Raw genomic sequence first — 23,864 nt, 5'->3', positions numbered from 1 at the left:
TAACTCAAGATCTTATAGAGTCTACTTGTGGAGAAGAGTTCCAACTTTCTGAACTCCCACCTCTTCCATTATTCAAAGCTCTCCCAGGCCAGGGATAAGAGCTATGAGGCACACCCCTCATCTCCATTTCATCTGCTTCACCTTAACTCTCAATGTTAAGGTTAAGAGCACAACATACCTTATTCCAGTTGACTTTAAATTCTAACCTTGTTTGAGCCTAATTGCTTGTATATAGTGTGTGCTAATTGACTTGTTGGTCTGCTTACTTGATTCATCTGTGCATATCTGCTTGAGTGTGCCTCAGTGCATTTATCATCATCATTTGTATATCATTGCATAAACTTTGCTTTATAGTATTTTGCTTTGTCCATGGAGGAGACAAGCATAAGTCCATTACTTGGCAATTGTTCCAATGATATGGTGTGAGACTAGTATAAGTCCATTGATTGGCATCTGGTATCATTTGTTTTGTTTTAGGAGATTGGTGTAAATCCATTGACTGGTATCCGGTATCCACCTTTGTCTGTGAGACTAGTATAAGTCCATTGATTGGCATCCGGTATCATTGTTTTGTTTTAGAAGATTGGTGTAAATCCATTTATTGGTATCCGGTATCCAGTTTTGTTTTGTGAGATTGGTGTAAGTCCATTGATTGGCATCCGGTATCCATTTGCTTTGCTCATTTGCCTATTTTCATCATTGCCTATTCCAAAGGAATCATTTGAATCATCTACATATGATTTCAAGAGGTGAACATCTAAGAAGTTTTACACTTCCTCACCCTCCCACCTTTTGTTTCTTTAAATCTCCATTTGCATGTTAACTCAAACTTGAAAAAATATTGTGCAAACATTTTCATTTCTTTTCAAATTAGAAACCTAGGCCTTAAGCCTTTGATTTTTTTAAACTCCATTTCATAATACTTCTTTGAATTGAATTCTAATCATACTTTGACTATTTTTTGTGAATAAATCCCAATTGGTTAATTTCACTCATTCAATTGTTTTGTGGCTTTGTCCATTCTTGATAAGTTTTCATACATTAGCCATAGGTTTGATTTATCCTAGTTGGTTGATGTTAACCTCACTTTGGTCCTTAGTGATTGAATTGTAAGACTTCCTTGATTATTATAGGGTTAACCCCTCACTAGCAAGTTGAAGCTTTTCTCACATGGTGGACTTGTTGTTTGTATAAGGTTGAGTTTTCACCCGTGGATAACGAAAGACCTTAGGGCTTTTGTTTTAAAATGAACTCACTCATATTTTGGAAATCTTTTAGCCGAACTACGGCGTTTTGATCCTTACCTTCCATGGAAAGGTACGTAGGCAACGGGTTCATCCGTTCAAACACAAAAATAATAACTTGTATATTCTTTTCTCATCCCTCCATTCATGTTTGCACAATAATATTTCATAACAAATAAACATTTCGTACAACAAGTGTGAAAAGGGATCCCTAGGAGTACCTAGGACGTTTTGGGTGCCTAACACCTTCCCATTGCGTAATTTACCCCTTACCCAGATCTCTGATCTTTTCATTAGTTTTCTATGTGTAAAACTTCTTAGGCTTTTGTTCGCTTTTTAGCCATTCCTTTGGATAAATAAAAGTGCGGTGGCGACTCGATTCTTTGTATGCTTTGCTTTTGATTTAATCAATAGATCATAAAGTGATGAATACACCGCTACAATTTAAAGCATTAGAAAGGTGACTCTAATAGATATTAGGTGAATGGTGTATTTGTTATGAATGTGTATATGTACCATTGGTGGATTGTGAATGATATATTGTTATGAATGTGTATATGTACCATTGGTGGATTGTGAATGATATATTGTTATGAATGTGTGTATGTACCATTGGTGGATTGTGAATGATACATTGTTATGAATGTGTATATGTACCATTGGTGGATTGTGAATGATATATTGTTATGAATGTCTATTTGTACCATTGGTGGATTGTGAATGATATATTGTTATGAATGTGTTTATGTACCATTGGTGGATTGTGAATGATATATTGTTATGAATGTGTATATGTACCATTGGTGGATTGTGAATGATATATTGTTATGAATGTGTATATGTACCATTGGTGGATAATTCATAGAGTTGAATTATGGTGATATGTGGAATGCTAAGATGGTAGAGATGATCTTAATTGCATATGTATTGGTAATTGTACATTCATTCATGGCATGCATGGTCGGCTTCATAGTGGAAGCGGTGAAACTGTGGGTTCACATAGACGTAGCACACGTTGATCCTTAATTGGAAATAGGCGTGGTAGATAGACGGTGGTCCTTAATTGGAAATAGACGTAGCACACGTTGATCCTTAATTGGAAATAGGCGTGGTAGATAGACGGTGATCCTTAATTGGAAATAGACGTAGCAAACGTTGATCCTTAATTGGAAATAGGCGTGGTAGATGTAGCACACATTGATCCTTAATTGGAAATAGGCGTGGTAGATGTAGCACACGTTGATCCTTAATTGGAAATAGGCGTGGTAGATAGACGGTGATCCTTAATTGGAAATAGACGTAGCACACGTTGATCCTTAATTGGAAATAGGCGTGGTAGATGTAGCACACATTGATCCTTAATTGGAAATAGGCGAGGTAGATGTAGCACACGTTGATCCTTAATTGGAAATAGGCGTGGTAGTGACTTTGATCTTGTCCGGATCGGAAGCGTGGCTTGGATTCTAGATATTGAATCGGAAAGCGGTGAAGCGTTGGGTTCACATTGAGGTACCACATGCATAGAGTCACATGTCTTGCATTGAGTCACATTAGAGTTATGTGATAATTGAATGTATGCATTGATGTGATTGTGAGGTGTGTATGAGATATGGTAATTGAATTTGGTGATGTTTGGATACATAACTTGGCAAAATATGTGGTTATATGATAATTGTAGTTATGTGTATATTTGGGAATATAGTATTGGATTTTAATATTGTACTCCTTGAGTTTTGATGGATGTTTGAAACATGTGAAATAAATGTTGATTAATATTATTGACATGGTTATACAAGGTGTGATGAATTCCGGTAATTGTTGATTTAATCATTGTGCCTTATTATACTTCATCATAATGATTTGAATTCTCACCATTCTGTTTGAATGTTGCCTTTACATGGGCATCGTGCAGATATTCAAGAGTAGTATTACTGAAGTAAGTGGACGGTAGCTCACTCGAGATTTAGTCGGAGAGTTTCCGTGTTTTGTTTTAGAGACTAGATAGTGAGTCAATGCTCTGGTCATGTAACACGGGGTAGATTAGTAGTATTGAACTCATATCTTATTTGGATATGCATTATGTTATTACTTGTGAACAGGTTTATTTGCAATTTGCTGTTTGAGAGTGTTGGTGTATGCCCTAGAGGCCAATACTTTTGGTACTTGTATCGAATTATTTATTAATAATAAAAGGCATTTTCTTTATTATGGTTGATTAATAAAGTCCCTAGAATAGATAGTCCGTTTAATGTATTAAGTGTGACTTAATCATGAGAACACATTAAACATAAGGGCACTGTTCTTAAAGTATCCGTAGTCGAGCTTTAATGTGAAGTGGGATAACATTAAAGCATTAAGACTATTATGTTTGTAGACTGATGATCACATCTCATGGATCATGGATAAAGAGTTATCAAGTCTTAAACATAGGTATGAATATTAGGAGTAATATTTATACCGGATTGACCCGCTATGAGAATACTATATAGAAAGTTATGCAAAGTGTCATAAGTTATTCTCATGGTGATAATAGTGTATACCACTCTTCGACCTGAAACCACTATGGATCCTAGATGTAGAGTTGAGTGCTTTATTGCTGATCCAACGTTGTCCGTAACTGGATGACCATAAAGACAGTTGATGAGTACTCCACGAAGCATGCTGAGGGACATGAGTATCCTAGATGGAATTTGCCAATCCTGCGTAACAGGATAAATGTCTATGGGCCCAATATTGAACTGGACAAGGGTGACACGGTCTATACCTTGTGTTCAATATAGACATAAGGGCAAAGGGGTAATTATACACATAATTATTATCACAGGAGGTTTTGTCAGATCACATGACATTTTCGTGACTTGGGTAGCAGTGATGTGTTGCTAGATACCACTCACTGTTTATTATGTTAAATGCGTGATTTAATATAATTGTCAACGTCGCGAAAATCTATAGGGTCACACACAAAGGACGGATTGATAAGAGATAGAGTAACTAAGGAACACCGTAAGGTACGGTGCACTTAAGTGGGAGACGAAATATGGTAAGGTACCAAATACTTAAGTGATTTTGGGCATATTATAAGATATGGGCCAAAATACACTTAAGTGGGCTTTTTAGCTTGAAGCCCACACAAGTGGTTCTATAAATAGAACCCCTTGGGTAGAAGCATTGTCACTCCAATCCACTCAGACAGAAATTCAAGTAGAGACTTGGAATTTTGTTTCCCTCTTTCTCTCACTCAAAGCCTTCATTCATAACAGCTAGCACTGCGATTGAAGGAATCCGTTCGTGTGGACTGAGTAGAGACGTTGTCATCGTTCAACGTTCATGATCGCCCCGTGGATCTGTATCAAAGGTTTTGATCATTATCAGAGATCTGCACCAAAGGTTTGAATCGCCACAAGAGGTAACGATTCTATCACTGATCATGCCCATTCGTAAGGATCACTAAATGGAGAAATTTTTAAATTCCGCTGCGCCTTGGATGGCTATTCTCCAACAGTGGTATCAGAGCCACTTACGAAACCATGAATCTGATATCTGTTGTTGTTCTGTAATAGTATGATTAAAGACAGAATAAATCAAAGGTTAAATTGAGATCGATCAAGTTACATATATGTGATATATGTAATCCTGATGCAAAATACATTATATATGATATAGTGTTCTCGTTTCGTTCATTCAAACCCTTGATGATTGTTTTTCTTTGAGCGATCAATGGTCATTTGCTTCTTGATCCGACATTAGTATGGTGAAGCAATGACGTGTTGATCAATCATACTGAATTAACAATCGAGATGTGTTTGACGGTCTGAAATTAGTGCATCAGGGTTAGTGACGGCACAAGGGTTGTGTTGTCAGAGAGTTATGCGTTTGGGGTTTGAACGCACAAGAGTTGTGCTTCCTAAACACCTTTTGGAACAGTGTTAACCGGTTAACGCGTATGGTTAACCGGTTAACGCAATGCGAAATTAAAATTTTTAAGTTTTCAAACAGTGTTAATCGGTTAACGCATTTGGTTAACTGGTTAACGCAAGGCGGAAAACAGTTTTCCAAGACATTTTCAAACAGTGTTAACCGGTTAACGCATTTGGTTAACCGGTTAACGCAAGGCAGAAAACATTTTTGTTTTTAATTTCAAACAGTTTTAACCGGTTAACGCATATGGTTAACCGGTTAACGCAAGAAAATTTTCACCCATTCGGCTAACTCAGTGCTTTAAAAGTGTCAAGTGTTGATACGAAAAGCGACATCGATTTTAAATGAATTGTTCATTAAAATGTGATGATCGGTCGTCGAAATTTAATTTGATTTTAATTAATTAAAGGAATTAATAATAATAATAATAATAATAATAAAGTGTTTATTATTGTCTTGTGGTGATCGGTTATGGCCTTAGTTTTCCTTTGTTCTATTTTGGGTTTTTAAAATACGACTTGCGTGTCGTGCCTCTCTCTTAATCTCCCAAATGTAACTTCTTTTCTCATCTCACTCCCTCGTATGTAAAACGAGTTTCTTTCATGTAAAGTAATTGATATGAAGAAAGCAAAGAAGTCAGTGCCAAAGGAGGACAACCTTGAAGATCTTGCTTGGAGAAGCTTAGATCGTTGTAGGTTAGCTTAGGTTCTCTCATTGGCTTGGGAGAACAATTGCGCTAGGGGCCATAACTGTTTCATTTTGTTTGTATGTATGTTGATGCATGTGAATGTATGTTGATGCATGTGAGAGACGGTTTATATGATAAACAAGCCGGTGAGATCAGAAAAATTGCAATTCCCTCAAATTAAATATTAAGTTTATGCTTTCCAAGTTTTAACACTCATCAAGACTAGTAATGGATAATGAAGGTTTCGCCTACGCGAGGTGCATGATCTATATATTAGTAAGGTGCGATGGGATAATTGTAATATCCAACTGTTAAAACAATGGGTCAAACTTAACTAAACAAATTATAATAAGATTATATATATGTTTAGAAGCAAGAGTTGGGAATAATCCATATGATGGATTGGAATAAGGAGTTATTCACCCAACTGAAATTTTCGAGAGTTGTATGAGATACAATTGGAAGGAGTTCCTACCTAAAATAACCTAGTTTTGTGTAATCCACCTACGCGGACTTAGAACGAAGTGAAATATGGATCTCGACCCACTAGAAAATCTTCCAACGGGATTTTCCGAATCAAATGATGAGGGTCATTTGTTTTGAGTAAAATAGTGGGAGCATATTTAATTAAAGGCCTAATTGAATATGTCACTGATACTTATATTTTCATTAATCCTTATGTAGATTACCATGACAGCAAACACCTCTAACAACATCCTGCGATCAATCCTTGATAAGGAAAAATTGTCTCGGACAAATTTTCTGGATTGACACCGAAACCTGAGGATTGTCCTCAAACATGATAAAAAGCTGTATGTCTTGGAGACACCTGTTCCTGAAGAGGAACCTCCTAGTTCTGCACCTAAGGCAGAAAGAGATGCTTATAAGAAGCATGTCGATGATGCCAATGAAACTGCTTGTCTCATGCTGGCTACCATGAACTCATAATTGCAAAAGCAACATGAGAACATGTCAGCGTTCGATATGATCGAACACCTGAAGTTGCTCTATCAAGAGCAAGCAAGGCATGAGAGGTTTGAAGTTTCAAAAGCCCTTTTTCAAAGCAAGTTAGCTGAGGGAGCCCTTGTAGGTCCCCATGTACTCAAGATGATTGGGTATGTGGAAAACCTTGAGAGATTGGGTTTTCCCCTCGAAAAGGAACTTGCAACTGATTTGATCTTGCAATCGTTGCCAGATAGTTTCAGTCAATTTGTCCTAAATTTCAATATGATTGATATGGACAAATCTCTTCCTGAACTGCTCGCCATGTTAAGAACTGCCGAGCAGAATCTGAAGTCAAAAGGGAAGTCCATTCTGATGATCGGAAATGGAAAGAGACAGAACAAAAGGCCCACTAAGCAGAGTGATAAGGGGAAGGGCAAGGAAGTTGCCAATCCCAGATCCACTGCTGCTTTGAAGCCTAGTGGAGGCATAGCAAAAGAAGGCACCTGCTTCCATTGCGGTAAGACCGGACACTGGAAGAGGAACTGCCCAAAGTACCTGGAAGATAAGAAGAATGGAGTAGAGACTTCAAGTTTAGGTATTTTTGTTATTAATTTATCTACTTCTGCATCATGGGTATTAGATACTGGATGCGGTTCTCACATTTGTACAAATGTGCAGGAACTAAAAAGGAGTAGAGATTTGGCAAAAGGTGAAGTCGACCTACGAGTTGGCTATGGAGCAAAGGTTGCTGCTTTAGCCGTAGGAACTTTTGTATTGACTTTACCTAGTGGTTTAATAATTCAGTTAGAGAACTGTTATTATGTACCTGCAATTAGCAGGAATATTATTTCCATTACTTGTTTGGACAAGTTTGGTTTTTCATTTATAATAAAGAACAATTGTTGCTCAATTTATTTGAATGATATATTCTATGCTACTGCACAAATGAACAATGGACTATATGTCCTTGATCTTGAAATGCCTATTAATAACATTAATACAAAAGGGTGAAACCTAACGAGTTAAAAACCAACTAGGTAAGAATATTAAAACTCTTCGATCAGATCGAAGTGATGAGTATTTAATCCTAGAGTTTGATGACCATCTGAAAGAGTGTGGGATCCTATCCCAACTTACTCCTCCTAGAACATCCCAATGGAAGGGTGTATCTGAGAGAAGAAATCGAACCCTGTTGGACATGGTCCGATCCATGATGAGTCACACCAATCTTCCAAACTCCTTTTGAGGACATACACCATTGACATCAGCTTACACACTTAACCGTGTTCCATCCAAAAGGTTGAAAAGACACCATATGAGATATGGAGTGAAACGACAAATTTCAACTAAGCTTGAGCCCAAATCTGACAAATGCTTATTTGTGGGGTATCCTAAAGAAACAAGAGGATATTATTTCTACAATCCTTCTGAGGGAAAAATGTTTGTCGCTCGAACTTGAGTTTTCCTAGAAAGGGATTTTATTTCCAAAGGAATCAGTGGGAGGAAAGTAGAACTTGAAGAAATTCAAGAATCACAAAGTATCGGTACACCTATGGAGGAATTAGAGCAGGAAACACAAGTAGTTGTGTAAGAGCAACCTGCTCAAAAAGAACAAGACCAGCGTAGGTCAGGCAGGATACGTCACCTACCTGAGATATATGGATATCTGATCAAGGTGATGTATTACTCATGGATCAAGATGAGCCTGTGACCTACTCATGGAATCTTCGTTTTGATGAAACAGTAAAATTGTATGGATTCATCAAGAACGAAAATGAGACTTGTGTCTACAAGAAGGTTAGTGGGAGCATGATCGTATTCCTGGTATTATATGTAGATGACATATTACTCATTGGAATCGATATCCCTACCCTGCAACAAGTAAAGTCTTAGTTGGGGAAATGCTTTTCTATGAAGGACCTAGGTGAAGCAGCCTATATATTAGGAATCGGAATCTATAGAGATAGATCACAAAACTGCTTAGCCTAAGTCAGAGTACATACATAGACAAAGTGCTGAGACGCTTTAATATGAATGATTCCAATCTGGTTATGTGTTTTGCTTAAAATGGTGGCACTGTGAGCTTGAAAAGTTCAACGCAAGATGCAGTTGCTGATTCTACAACTGAGGCCGAGTATATTGTTGCCTTAAGTGCAGCAAAGGAAGCTGTTTGGATCAATAAACTTGGCATAGTCCCTAGCATTGTGGATCCCATTGGTCTCTATTATGATAACAATGGTGTTATCGCACAAGCTAAGGAGCCTAGATCTCACCAACGATCCAAACACATACTTAGGCGTTGTGCGAAAATATGTAAAGTACCTACACTTGACAATATAGCTGACCCACTGACAAAGCCTCTTGCGCAGCAGAAGAATGATGGCCATACTAGATCAATGGGCATACGGGGTATGTCTGATTGGCTCTAGTGCTAGTGGGAGATTGTTGGTGTAAGCCCTAGAGGTCAATACTTTTGGTACTTGTATCGAATTATTTATTAATAATAAAAGGCATTTTCTTTATTATGGTTGATTAATAAAGTCCCTAGAATAGATAGTCCGTTTAATGTATTAAGTGTGACTTAATCATGAGAACACATTAAACATAAGGGCATTGTTCTTAAAGTATCCGTAGTCGAGCTTTAATGTGAAGTGGGATAACATTAAAGCATTAAGACTATTATGTTTGTAGACTGATGATCACATCTCATGGATCATGGATAAAGAGTTATCAAGTCTTAAACATAGGTATGAATATTAGGAGTAATATTTATACCGGATTGACCCGCTATGAGAATACTATATAGAAAGTTATGCAAAGTGTCATAAGTTATTCTCATGGTGATAATAGTGTATACCACTCTTCGACCTGAAACCACTATGGATCCTAGATGTAGAGTTGAGTGCTTTATTGCTGATCCAACGTTGTCCGTAACTGGATGACCATAAAGACAGTTGATGAGTACTCCACGAAGCATGCTGAGGGACATGAGTGTCCTAGATGGAATTTGCCAATCCTGCGTAACAGGATAAATGTCTATGGGCCCAATATTGAACTGGACAAGGGTGACACAGTCTATACCTTGTGTTCAATATAGACATAAGGGCAAAGGGGTAATTATACACATAATTATTATCACAGGAGGTTTTGTCAGATCACATGACATTTTCGTGACTTGGGTAGGAGTGATGTGTTGCTAGATATCGCTCACTGTTTATTATGTTAAATGCGTGATTTAATATAATTGCCAACGTCGCGAAAACCTATAGGGTCACACACAAAGGACGGATTGATAAGAGATAGAGTAACTAAGGAACACCGTAAGGTACGGTGCACTTAAGTGGGAGACGAAATATGGTAAGGTACCAAATACTTAAGTGATTTTGGGCATATTATAAGATATGGGCCAAAATACACTTAAGTGGGCTTTTTAGCTTGAAGCCCACACAAGTGGTTCTATAAATAGAATCCCTTGGGTAGAAGCATTGTCACTCCAATCCACTCAGACAGAAATTCAAGTAGAGACTTGGAATTTTGTTTCCCTCTTTCTCTCACTCAAAACCTTCATTCATAACAGCTAGCACTGCGATTGAAGGAATCCGTTCGTGTGGACTGAGTAGAGACGTTGTCATCGTTCAACGTTCGTGATCGCCCCGTGGATCTGTATCAAAGGTTTTGATCATTATCAGAGATCTGCACCAAAGGTTTGAATCGCCACAAGAGGTAACGATTCTATCACTGATCATGCCCATTCGTAAGGATCACTAAATGGAGAAATTTTTAAATTCCGCTGCGCCTTGGATGGCTATTCTCCAACAGAGAGGCCATAGTGCCAAATAATCTGGATATGGTTTTATTTTATCTTGAGGAGATTATTGAGAGATGATCATGGTATGGGACATGAATCATTTTATGAAGTGCATGAATATTCATTATTTTCCGCTGCGAACGTATATTCCTGAATATTCATGATAATTGAAATGTGTTATCTTAAATGACCAGGTGTATTGTATATCGATGATGCATGATGTTGGTTTTTGAAAGCTTTTAGTTTTTGAAAATGTCGATGTGACGCCCTTTTGTTTATATGCGTGCTTATTTACTCTGATTATATGTTAAGTATTTTGGGGTAGAAAAAGGGGTGTTACAGGTAGGACTTCAGACAACCAAAGATCCAAGAGAATTAAGTGAGAATCGAATAAATGAAGTTTTCTAAAATTTACCTTCAATGCTGTGCAGAAATGGGTCTTGCTTGCTTCAACCTTGATCTGATCACACTTGAGAAGCTTGTAGGAGAGGTTTGGCAATGGTACAAAGCTTTGGATCCTGGAGTTTTTGAATCTCCAAACAGTGAGATTCAAACTCAATTTTCAAGTTCAAAATTCTCAGGTTTTCCTTTGAATGGTGAGGGTTTCAATTAGGGGGCAAAGCTGGCGCGCAAGGTGTGTTTGAATTGAGCTCCAAGGGCCTGTATTTATAGCAATTGGGACTGATATTTGCACACTTGAAAAATTGCTAAATTTGGACATTTCACGCACAAGCTTGCATGTGCGTGTACAGGCCCATGAAGCAATCCAATTTGATCCATGTACAATCACTCTAAAGTTCAAATGAGGCTTGGATGTCAAGGCAATGTAAAATGTGATTTTTGGCATTTGATTTCTTCCAATCATACAGAACTGTTAAAGCCATGTGCAGCCCTAGAAAATCTCATCCAAAATGATTGAACTTGGGTTCTTTGGAAAGCTTAGATCAAGAGGAACAACTTTGATGTTGAACACTTTTCCATTTGGAACTTGGATCATGGTGAATTTTGAGGTGGAAGTTTGGAAATTTCAACATATTGAAATTTTTTCTAAGTGTCAAGTCATATATCTCAATATTCCACCTTGCTTAACTTTTTATGTGAGCTTCAAATGAGAAAAGTGTATTTATCAAAGTTGTAGCTATTTCAAAGAATTTCAAAATGGTAACCAATTTCATGTAATTTGGATTTAGAATGGTAGAGGTATGCATTTTTGAAGTTGAGGAAAATCACTTGTTCAACGGTATAGGTAAAAAATGACCTATAATGTATTCTCATATCACATGCTCATAAAAGTTGAATTAGCTCTCACTCCAAACATAAAAGTTGAATTAGACATCTTGAATTTGATTGTGAAACTTGTAAATCTTTAATCTCATAAAAATTGAGCAAATTATGGCCTTGGGAAGTTGACTTTCAAATTAGGGTTTAGACAAAATGACCTATAATGTTTCACCATACAAAATGATTTTCCAAGAAAAACTAGCTCTAGGTATCAACAAAAAAGTTATTTGGAATGTCATTTAGAGTAAATTTTATCTTGGAATCATTTTCATATGGTGAAAAGTGTAGGAGATAGGGTCTAGGGAGACCCAGTTTTGATTAGATGAATTCATCTGGCCAACCACCATCAACCAACTTGCTAACCTTCAATTCTCTTGACTTTTTAGGCTCATGGTAGATCATATATGTATAATATTATGAATTTTGAAGTGTCCCTTGAGAAATTTGATCAATTGGTGAGATAACTTGTTGGAGAAGTTACTTAAGATATCCAATCAAACTAGGGTTTCCAAGGCAAATCACTTCCAATCTCTTGAAGAATAATTGATCAATATGATATGTAGAGATCATTGGGACTCATATATGATGCTTTGAGACCTTATGGATCAATCTTTGATTGTGCTCTTAGCCATGAGGGTCTCAAACCCTAGGTGTGAACTTGATAGACCAATGGGGACCATGCCCTTCCTACAAAAGAGTTAGGCAAATACAAAGACATATTTTTGGTATTTTGGTTAGTGAAATGATAAAATACAAGTATGATACAATCACATGGTGCTTGGTGATCTCTCCCAAAACAAACCCAATGAAAGAAGGGTAAGGAGGATGCCAAGGTATGATCTCAATACTAATGCATATGATGAGATTGCATGAGGGATCTTAGGATCAAAATTGGGGTCTTACACATATTCTAACCATTATAAATATATTTCCTAAGTTTTATAGTTAATTCACTAAAAGTACAAACGATTTTTCATAAGGATTCATAATAAATGGTTTGTTCATCCTAGTAAGCCGTCTTTTGATTAAATTAAATAAATCTTAAAAATTCCCGAGTAATAATTATTGAGAAAGAAATGTGAGTTGTGTTAAAAAACAAGTGTGGGTTATAAGTCTCACATTGCTTAGAAAAATGGAGGTTGAACATTTTATAAGTAAGATGACCAATACACCTATCACCTTAAGGTTTTTGATGAATATGTGGTGTCTCTCTCACTTGTTTGAGTGAGTCTTTGACCTTTAGGTGAGCGTTTGACTCAATGTGAATGATTCTCCATCGTGATGACTCAATAGTGGTATCAAAGTCGTGGTTCAAGTAAATGACCGACTCCTTGTGTCAAAAATCTTCCCGACATAGTGGTCAGGTGGTGTGTTCCATTGAAGTGCCCATTATGAGATAAATGTGTCTCTCAAAGACGGTACAAACAGGTGGATGAAAGAGCTTCCGGTTGAGGAGGAGCATAATAGATGGATTCACACTTGATGGAGTGATTGTTTAAAAAGAAATATGAGTTGTGTTGAGAAACAAGTGCGAATTCTAAGTCCCACATGTTTAGAAAAGTGGAGGTTGAACACTTTATAAGTAAGAAGAGTCATACATCTATCACGTTTATGTTTTAGGTGAATATGTGATATCTCTCTCACTTGTTTGAATGAATCTTTGATCTTTAGATGAGCGTTTGATCCAATATAAATACTTTCCACTCATGATGACCTAACAATAATACTACACTTAAACAAACTTAAGTGTGTTTTTTATACTATATTATTTGACAAGTCTTTTCTTAACCCTTGATATTAATTTGATAATACATATTATACTTTCATCATATTTAAATAGAAAATATTAGCCCAAACAACGTACAAACGACGCCATATTTATCAAATATGTATTCTTTTATCTTCATTTTTAATTTTACAACACTAATATTAATATCAATATCAATATCTTTTTATGCCAAAACATAAAAATACAAATATTAATAAAACACGTATTAAAACTTTTATGCGAACAAGAACTAGAACAAAATTGCTAAAAGGACATGATGTAGAGTTAAGAATTAAATGACTTATATATAACAAACTAGAAAAAGCAAGTGGGTCCCACATCCGATTCAGCGCCACGGTGGATTGAAAAGAATTCTGATCAACTTTGAAGCACACACTGCTACAGGTCCAGAGACACTGACGGTATTTCATTTTCAAAAAATGTATACTACTAGTTTAATTAATACTACTAATTTATTTTAAAATATAGAAAATTAATATTAAAAACATATAAATTTAAAATATATATATATATATATATATATATATATATATATATATATATATATATATATATAGATTTAAAAAGTTTTATACTATCGATTCATTATCTTCTTTCGTTTATATTACTTTATAGACTTTTGAAATAAAAAAAAATATATATATATATATATATATATATATTATTTAAATTTAGGATAATGTTAATTTATGTCCCAATGACACATGTTAAAAAACCCAAAAATAAAAAATATATATTAAAAAAATAAATAAAATTATTAATTATAAATTTTTAATAAATTCAATACATAATTTCCAAAAATTTATTTTTATATTCATCCGGGACACAAATTAGTATTACCCTTAAATCCTTAAATTTATATGTTTTTAATATATATAATGAAATTTGTAAAAAGGTCTATAATTAGAAAGAGGTGGCGAATAAACCAAACCAAAACAAGGGTCTACACATGCTGTGTGTTCCATCATTGAATGTTCTGTTGACATATGAACTAGAAAGTCCCCATTTTTGATTGAAAACTCTCACCCTCTTCAATTTCTGTGCAACTTTCTCTCTCACACTCAATTTCTTGTGCTCACTAGGTATTTTTTGGAGTCAGCATTTTACTACTTTGTTCAACAATCTTTTTCTGTGCATTTGCTTGGTTTTTTGTGTGCTTTTAGTTGGATCTAGATTTAGTTGGGGAAAACCCATTTGATTGTTTGGTAATTGGGATGTGGTTGCTTACAGGGATGGAATGGGTGAGCATGAATTTAGTTTCTTTGTTTTTTTATTTTGGTTGCGGGTTTTATTGTAATGAACTTCTCCTTGCTTTGAAGCTGTTTGATTTTTTGTCTGTTAGAGGTTAAGTTCATTTTGGGTCCAACTCTGTTGAAAGTTTGTCATGAAACAGTAAAAATTGTGTCCTATGGAAGGTTTCAATATAATTTTTTGATGATTCTGCTTGAAAAATGATATCTGCTCTAATTGTTTACCCTTTTATGTGTTTTATATATAAAAAGAAAATGAGATTTGAGAATGAATTATTGTTTAACTTGATGAATTTGAGTTATTAGGGTGATTATAGGGTTTAATTTTGGGATATTTGATGAAATAATTTTTTCTGCTAGGTCTGGAAAACCATTGTAGTATTACAATTACTCAGTGGTGTGACAAAAGAACAACATGCTACTTTAAGCTGGTTTAGTCAATGCAGTTGTTGATCTTCATAAGAATATTCTTAGTCTTTTTATAATATTTGAGTGATGACTAAAAGTGCCAAAGGATTGAATAAATAAATGTTTTGACTTTATCCAATTAAAGACATATCTGCAAGCTGTGATTTGAATGCTTTTCTTTTAGATTGTTGTAGCAGGCAAGGTCCTGCATAAACTCTACATATCCATAATTAATATGTTTATTGTCTTTTCTTGAATATTTCTTTATCGTATTTCCGTAACTGTTATTTTTAACCCCTTTTTTTTTTCCTTCCAGGTATTTGCTAATGGGTGGTGCTAAGTCAGCTGTTGATTTAATGGAATCTTCATCTGAAGTTCATTTTTCTGGATTTCACACAGATGGTTTTGAGCAAAGAGAAGCTAGCATAGAACAACCAACAACATCAGCAACCGAAATGTACAATCAACCTTTCGTCATAGGTGTGTAACCTTATGGCAAGTTTCCTATTTAGCAGTGAATTCATCGAAAACTTCATATTTGTGGTGGTGGGACTTTGCGTGGTGTTTCTTGTGTCCGCACTATCTTGATGGTTTTGTTGCTAGGAACTGGGAGATGCTAGAGACCATAAATGGTTTGGGTTAATTAGTTAGTTGCAAATCAATAATCTAGTACACTGATAAGGTAGGTAGGGTCAGTATATATAAATACAGAAGAGAGGAATGGATAAAGTAGCTAGTCATTCGAGAGAATTGGGGACTTAGGGCAGAGAGGTTACTTACCCTCAGGTTTCACATTGTATTCTGTAATCAGAGTATTATTCCCTAATTCTTCGTTATAAATTCTAGTTCCTTCGAGGTTCTGTTCTGTTATGCCGGGGAAAATATCACTGGCTCTGATCTCTGTCTCTTTGAATATAGTTCACATGAGACATTAACGAAGTTTTATTTTAGTTGAAATATCACAATTTCTTGACATTAAAATACTTTTCTTTGAAAGAAAAGGGACATATACAGGCCAGTGTCATGTTTTCTGTAAAAAGAAACCACATTGTCGTATTTGTGTTATTATAAATTAACACGGAATTAAAATACCCATCATTTAATGTGCAAGTATGAGTTCTAGCATCATAATATCATTTCATCTAACATTCCTGTTAGTTGGTCATTTCAAGTGTTAAGAGTCCCACATCGGACAATCTATGGCATGAACATGTGTTTATAAGTGGGGGCAATCCTCGCCCTACAAGCCAGTTTTGTAAGGATGAGTTAGGCCCAACCACACATTCTTAAGATTAAGCATTTCAAATTTTGTTAGCTTATATATGATTAGAGCTTCCTGCACAGTTATCATACATGATAAATCCAAAGTTTGGTCTGTTTGGATGCATCACTTTCAGTTTTACAACTTCTTCCATTTATCTTGGTGATTCAAATTTATTTATCTATTTTTGCAGGTGTTGCTGGAGGTGCGGCATCTGGCAAAAAAACAGTTTGTGATATGATTGTTCAGCAGCTTCATGACCAACGAGTTGTGCTTGTTAATCAGGTATCGAATGCTTTCTATTCATACATATTGTGGTCAAATTGAGAAAATATCAAGACTTATTGTACTTATATTGAACATTCCCTTCTTTATTTTGTCTTGTTTTTTTGGGAGTCGTGTTTCAAAATTTGGGTTAAAACCTTTCTTATTGTATTTGTATTGATACATTAGCTTGATAAGTTAACTATTTAACATATGACAGGATTCTTTTTACAATAACCTGAGTGAGGAGGAACGATCAAGGGTACAAGATTACAACTTTGACCATCCTGGTTAGTACAATTACATTTCTTAGTTTGACATTATTAGTGAGTGTCTTTTGATATTAAGAAACTGTAAAGGATGAAAAGTTCTGTTATTCTTAACTTGGATGCTTTTCTATATTTCATCATTATTTCTAGTCATTACAGAAGAAAACAAACTATGAATTATTTCGTTGAGGCTTTATATTGGTGAATGATAATATCCTGAAAATTGATAGGCTAGCAGCAGGATAAAGAAAATACAACATTCTATTCTCTTAATAACTATGTGAATGTTCTTGTATATCTGTTATGTTTTATCATCAGATGCTTTTGATACCGGGGAATTGCTTCGTGTTATGGACAAATTGAAGCACGGTGAAGCTGTAGATATTCCAAAGTATGATTTTAAGAGTTACAAAACTGACACGTTAAGAAGGGTATATCTTTTGAATCTTATGTTCTGTTTTAGCAGTTTTAAATAGTAAATATCATGCAAAAGCTACCTTTCTTTTTTAGTGCATATCTCATGTATAAAATATATATGATATTATAATCTAAATGCATATTTATACTCAGTTTTATGACGAAGCTTATGTCACTATGATTTCTCTTCAGGTGAACCCTTCAGATGTTATAATTTTGGAAGGCATCCTTGTTTTCCATGATCCACGTGTTAGGGAGTTGATGAATATGAAGATATTTGTTGATACAGGTCCTTTTGTTTCCATTAACTCAGAATTTATTATATTGTATGTTTCACATAGCATTTGTCAATATATTTGCAATCTTTTGTTAGAATAACTTTATCTCATCTCGTGGAATTTCTCATTTATTTGTTGATTGTTTATGCATTTGAACTTTTGCTTGTGTACCTTCTAGTTATTTTTCAATCCGGTAGACTTTCCATGCCATTGTTGAAATACTAAATTAAGCTGTCACTTTACATTTTCAATTGTTCAGTGCAGATGCTGATGTTCGTTTGGCAAGAAGGATTAGGCGTGATACCAGCGAGAAGGATCGGGACATTGGAGTGATTCTTGATCAGGTAGAAGTTTAAAACGAAAGTTTTGCACTACGATGAGTACCTTTTGATTTTATGTTACTTTTTTTCTTTTCCAGTATTGTTCATTCAATGCAAGACTAGGGAAAAATAATTTTAATTTCACGATAGTGATTGCCTCTATTTAAGTTCCTTAATAATGAAACCTATGCATGATCATTCAAATTTTGAGGAAATGTATTATTAAGGATGCTCTTGGTCAAGCTAATGTAATCTTCATTTAATTTTGACGGTCAATACCTTCAATTAAATGAATTTCAGTAGCTAATTCTTACGTTACACTTGTTGCAGTATTCAAAATTTGTGAAGCCAGCTTTTGATGACTTTATTCTTCCAACAAAGAAGTATGCTGATATAATCATACCTCGTGGAGGAGATAATCATGTGGCTATTGATTTGATTGTTCAGCATATCCGCACAAAGCTTGGTCAGCATGACCTTTGTAAAATATATCCGAATTTATATGTCATTCAGTCGACATTTCAGGTACCTTTTCTTGCAATTTATTAACCTTCTCATAATCTGAGTTCCAAGCTTTGATTGTTGTTATAAATTGAATCGTTGTGATAATTGCTGCTATACAGATACGCGGTATGCATACCTTGATACGTGATGCTCAGATAACGAAGCATGATTTTGTATTTTATTCTGATCGTTTGATTCGTTTGGTAAGTAAACACCTTTCATCATCGCATTCCAAATTTGGTGGTGATATGGTATTTTCTTTAATTATGCACTTGACCAGGTCGTAGAACATGGTTTAGGACATCTTCCATTTACAGAAAAACAAGTAATCACTCCCACAGGTATTGTTTTCCTTTTCATACTTGATTTTTGAATACTTTAGTTTGTATTATTTGCCTTTAAATTCACCCTTTCCATAAATGCAGGTTCTGTTTACACTGGTGTGGATTTTTGCAAAAGGTTGTGTGGTGTCTCTGTCATCAGAAGGTATTAAATGTTTTCCGAAATCTGGAGTTACATGGACATTTGATTAAATGTTTTCCAAGATCCTTGCGTCAATGTGTTGAATAATTTGTTTTTTACAATTCTTTTTTTAAAAGTTGGTATTCAATAGTTTAGATATTTTTAAGAAAAGTTGAAGTTTTTTGTGTTGGTGTTTGTTTACTTCTATAATGAAAATCATTTTGTTAAATATAGTGTCTTATGTAAATAGCTCCTCCCTCCTCTCCTTGGTTTGATGTGAAAATATATCTCTATAGCCCTTTATCATTTTTAAAAGCACTTTCTATTGTTATATTGATATTCCTCTAATTTCAGTGGGGAGAGTATGGAGAATGCCTTAAGAGCATGCTGTAAAGGTATTAAGATTGGAAAAATTCTGATCCACAGAGAAGGCGACAATGGTGAACAGGTTTGTCCATCTCTGTCTATATGATGCTCTAGTACATATCTCTGTCCCATTTCTCATTTTCTTGGTTACTAATTTCTTATCTTTTGATCAAATGACTAGCTAATATATGAAAAATTGCCAAACGACATCTCAGAAAGGCATGTGTTACTATTGGACCCTATTCTCGGCACAGGTTTGTGATAGTCTTCTTTTTTCTCATGGTTGTTCCGAAGAGAGTAGGCAGCCTATTGAAATTGGAATTAGAAGTTTTATATTTGTCTGTTGATTTTGTTAATATCTTAGTTATGTTGCGATTATGAGTGTTTATATTCAAACCGATTCAAATGAAAACCACAAACAAACTGGTTGAAAAACTAGTCTCATCAATAAAATTTCAATTCATTTGCTCCATACTTGTTTTAGTCACATTGGTCGAACTATGTAAATATATATGCACATTTTTGTTCTGCATTCTGCTAGAGTTTCTGTCGTAACTCTTTGATTAATCATAGAAAATTTCATTTTGTAGGTAATTCGGCTGTTCATGCAATTTCTTTACTTATAAGAAAGGGTGTGCCAGAATCCAACATTATATTTCTTAATCTCATCTCTGTAAGTTACTAATGCCTTGGTTCCTCTGTCAATTTTCATCTTTCTCTTTGCAGTGTGATTGTTTTCTATCGTTTCTCCTTCTCTTTTTGCTGGTGCTCTTTCCATTGACTTTCTTATCTCTTGCAGGCTCCTAAAGGGGTTCACGTGGTCTGCAAAAGTTTTCCAAGAATTAAAATAGTGACATCTGAGATAGAGATTGGTTTGAATGAAGATTTCCGTGTCATACCGGGAATGGGCGAGTTTGGAGATCGGTACTTTGGAACAGATGATGATGATGAACAAGTGGTGGTTGCTTCACAGAAGTGAAACCAAACTCAACAAAATCTTTTGGTTAATCATAATTACAAGAAACTTTCTATGCTGCAATTTGTTGCTCAATTTCTACTATGCTAGAGGGTCTGAATTTTAGTTCAACATAAACTTAGACTCTACTAGGCCAGGAATAACTATGATAATTTGATGTTATCTTATACTACTATATTCTATAACAAAAATAATTGGTATGCGATTGAGACTTCATTAACCTGGTAATGATTTACAAGTTGTGACCTTATTTTGTATATGGATGGTAGAGCATTTCAGAGACAATTATTTAATGAATTTTGATAAAAATAAGAGATACTTAGTAAGGTGTACTAAACTAAAAGCAGGACCTGTTACACAAGGATAATCAAGTGGAAGTAATCAAGAGCAAAAGTACTTTTCAGAGGGTCACTAATAGGACAAGGATATTCCATGGTCATATAATATTTTGTCAGTAAAATTAAATAATTAGTGTCTGCTATGAACTTTGAAGATGCTCCATTAAGTCATATAATAAGGCTCTGCATAATATAGTCACAGATAATATTTATGCAACATAAATTTTCCTAGGTCGGAACAACTTGATAGGAGCTCCTCTTACTAATATTTATGTATCAATATCGGTGTTATATCTAATGTTTGTGTTCGTATTTCATATTTATCTTCCAAAATCACATGGCATGCGTATGATTTTTTACACACTAGTATTGTATTACTACAAACTATAAATCCACATAAAGCATATGAAGAATCTCTAACCCAACACCACAACTTTTCATCTCTTTGTGATGCACTTTCTTGCTACTAAGACACCACTTGGTGGACTAGTCAACACCATCTGACATCTACTATGCAACAAATAAGACAAATGAAAAAGTCCCAAATTCACTCTAACTTTAAATGTTCCTCTTACATTGTAAACAATCTGGTTACTCTCCACTTGCCTTTGAAGTTTCACACCAAGATCCTTAGGCAAGAACACCAAGCTTGATATAAAGTTCAATGATTGCAACCTACTTTCCTTCTTCCTTTCAGTAAAAGGCTGAATCGACTGTGCTGATATGATCGCATCTGAAAAGAAAAGCTCTACGTCTAATGACTCAAAACTCACATCAATTTTGGTGTTGGGGTTAGTGAAATTTGCAAGGAGTGTGAAGTCACCATTGAAATATTGAGGTGAGTCAAAGTATACAAGATTGAGATTCGCATTAGGTATGTCAAATGTAGGGTTTTTCGGTTTGATGGCTAAGAAGATTATCAAAGTTGTGACACCAAAGAAAATTAGTACAAGGCTGAATATGAGACACAATATTGCTCCAAACCATATTATTGGATTGGTTCTTTGAAACCTAAGTTGTCTTAGATTTGGTGGCCTTCTTAACTTTGTTGTGGTTGGAAAATTTGCTTCATTTGATATGACAATTTGGTCTAGAGGGACTTGTTTGGTTTCATTTGTGGTTGGATGCAAAGGAGGAGGTGGTGGAAGAGAAAGCATGTTTTAGTAGATATTTCTAGAAATATGCCACTCTATTCAAGTTAAGCAATGAGGAAGAGATGAACATGAATATGAGGTATTGGTTATTGGTTAAGGAAAATGAATTGAAGATATAAAGAAGCTTTTGATTGAGTAGTAGTTAGTGGGGACAATATGTTTTTTTTCTTCTAGGAATTGGTAAAAGGTGTAGGGAATATATGAAGCTAAAGTTGAGGAACATTGTGTTTTTTTTTGTTTTTTTTTGTTTTGTTTTGAATGTAAATGAAATTGGTCTATGGTAAGTAATGTTTGAGAAAGTTATAAAGGATGAATTGAATTGAATTGAGCCCACATATTCTTTATTGCTTTTACTTTAAGGCTTTATTATCTGATTGTTACATACATATCAAGTGGTGAATGTAAACTATGTGGGATTGTTCATGTACTAAGGAACCGTTGTGTGTGGTAATTTGGTTTGTTAGTAATTGATTTGGTTGACACAATTAACTTAACATGGTTTATGTTTATCCTTCCATAAAGTGACATGTCCTTGTAATGGTGAGGGTTTGTCAGGAAGAAAAAGAACAAAGAATCAATCATGTTGGATGCTAAAACATACTATTATTTTAGTGTAAGCAAAGGAGAAAGTAATGAACAACTGTTAAGACTTTAGGAAAGTTAAAAAAAATAATTGTTTTGTTATGTAATTTGAAAATGAAGAAATTAGAGAAGAGATGGGGTTAGAGATTGGAAATTGAATTGAGGTATTTCACAATAAGTTTTTGAAAGTTGTGTGACTAAATTGTAGATTTTCAGGATATACTTTAAGGAGTATTTTTATGACTTATTAAAAATGGGACTATTTCAAATTGGTCAACAAATACTCAGATTGAATATTTAGTTATTTTTATCCCTAATACGAAACGATAGAGAAATAGAAAAATATGTAAACTATCAAATTCAACTTTGGTAACTGAAATAGATAGCCTTAGTAATCTTATGTAACACAAAAGCATATCTCAAGTTGAAGATTTTTTTTTAAGATCTACGATGTTGTACGAGATAATATATTGAGCGGTTAAGAATCAATACGAAAATAAAGTAAGTATACCATATATAAAGATATTGTGTTGGGTGTATGGTAAGAATAAACAAGATAAGATTATAAATAACAATATTAGAAATGACAATATCGTAGAAAAGATGGTAGAAAATAGACTTACGTGGTTTGAACATGTAGAGAGAAAAACTATAAATTTTGTTGTTAGGAGAGTAGATCGGATGAAGAGAAAACAAACAACTAGAGGTAAATGAAGACTTAGAAAAACTATAAGATAAATTATTAAGAAATGTCTCGAAATTAACGAATTGAATACAACCATGGTCTTTGATAGAATATTATGTTAAAAGTATTTTGAGTCATTCAAGTGTTGTAAACGGTTAACACGGGGGTGTAACCGGTTACATCAAGGCCAAAAACACTTATGAGTTGCAAAAAAGTGAAATCTTCGTAGGTGTAATTGGTTAACATCTGAGTGTAACCGGTTACTATCAAAAGTATTTTTCTTTTTAGTGTCAGTTGTAACCGATTACAACTTTATTGTAACCGGTTATTGACACGAGTTTTTTCAATTTTCTGTTATTTGGCTTGCATGTATTAAGTCTCAATCATTTTGTGACATTTGTATAAATGTCTTGGAGGCATTCTCATATCAAGTTAATGATAATATTCTTCTTACCCTCAATTCTCTCTCTCTCTCTCTCTCTCTCTCTCCCTCTCATTCTCACTCCACGCTCTAATTCTTTCTCCATCATTCACCAATTTTGTGGTTCAAGGTTCTAACATCTAGCATCAAGATGTCGGTTTTGATCCACAAACACCTAGTGTGCAACATGAACTTTGTCTCCAATGAAAGAATCCCTATAAAGCTACCTATCTTTG

General features: G+C 34.7%; 2 protein-coding genes across 3 annotated transcripts; one reads left to right on the top strand and one right to left on the bottom strand.

The window, feature by feature from the left end:
* Positions 1-14,586: 14,586 nt before the first annotated feature.
* On the top strand, positions 14,587-20,668 carry LOC127084690 (uridine kinase-like protein 4). 2 transcript variants are annotated; one of them, XM_051025185.1, is made up of 15 exons: positions 14,587-14,755; positions 15,731-15,811; positions 16,786-16,877; positions 17,077-17,146; positions 17,444-17,556; positions 17,735-17,831; positions 18,085-18,164; positions 18,471-18,665; positions 18,764-18,847; positions 18,925-18,985; positions 19,070-19,130; positions 19,461-19,554; positions 19,654-19,726; positions 20,063-20,145; positions 20,272-20,668. In XM_051025185.1, the coding sequence occupies exons 2-15, from the start codon at positions 15,787-15,789 to the stop codon at positions 20,449-20,451; spliced, it is 1,308 nt and encodes a 435-aa protein (XP_050881142.1). In that variant the 5' UTR covers positions 14,587-14,755; positions 15,731-15,786; the 3' UTR covers positions 20,452-20,668. The 2 variants fall into 2 exon arrangements, with proteins under 2 accessions (XP_050881142.1, XP_050881141.1); XM_051025184.1 differs by having other exon boundaries at positions 14,587-14,914; positions 15,648-15,811.
* Positions 20,669-21,081: 413 nt separating this feature from the next.
* Positions 21,082-22,159, bottom strand: LOC127084691 (uncharacterized). Its single transcript, XM_051025186.1, has one exon. The coding sequence runs from the start codon at positions 21,941-21,943 to the stop codon at positions 21,224-21,226; it is 720 nt and encodes a 239-aa protein (XP_050881143.1). The 5' UTR covers positions 21,944-22,159; the 3' UTR covers positions 21,082-21,223.
* Positions 22,160-23,864: the final 1,705 nt, after the last annotated feature.

This window comes from Lathyrus oleraceus, chromosome 5, assembly GCF_024323335.1.
Source record: "Lathyrus oleraceus cultivar Zhongwan6 chromosome 5, CAAS_Psat_ZW6_1.0, whole genome shotgun sequence".
NCBI classification, from domain to species: domain Eukaryota; kingdom Viridiplantae; phylum Streptophyta; class Magnoliopsida; order Fabales; family Fabaceae; genus Lathyrus; species Lathyrus oleraceus.
This window is presented reverse-complemented; position numbering and strand designations above follow the sequence as displayed.

Coding starts and splice junctions, on each gene's coding strand:
- LOC127084690 (XM_051025184.1), top strand. CDS start 15,658: ATGGGTGGTGCTAAGTCAGCTGTTGATTTAATGGAATCTTCATCTGAA. Junction 17,147..17,443: donor TTACAACTTTGACCATCCTG/GTTAGTACAATT, acceptor TTTTATCATCAG/ATGCTTTTGATACCGGGGAA. Junction 18,986..19,069: donor ACAAGTAATCACTCCCACAG/GTATTGTTTTCC, acceptor CCATAAATGCAG/GTTCTGTTTACACTGGTGTG.
- LOC127084691 (XM_051025186.1), bottom strand. CDS start 21,943: ATGCTTTCTCTTCCACCACCTCCTCCTTTGCATCCAACCACAAATGAA.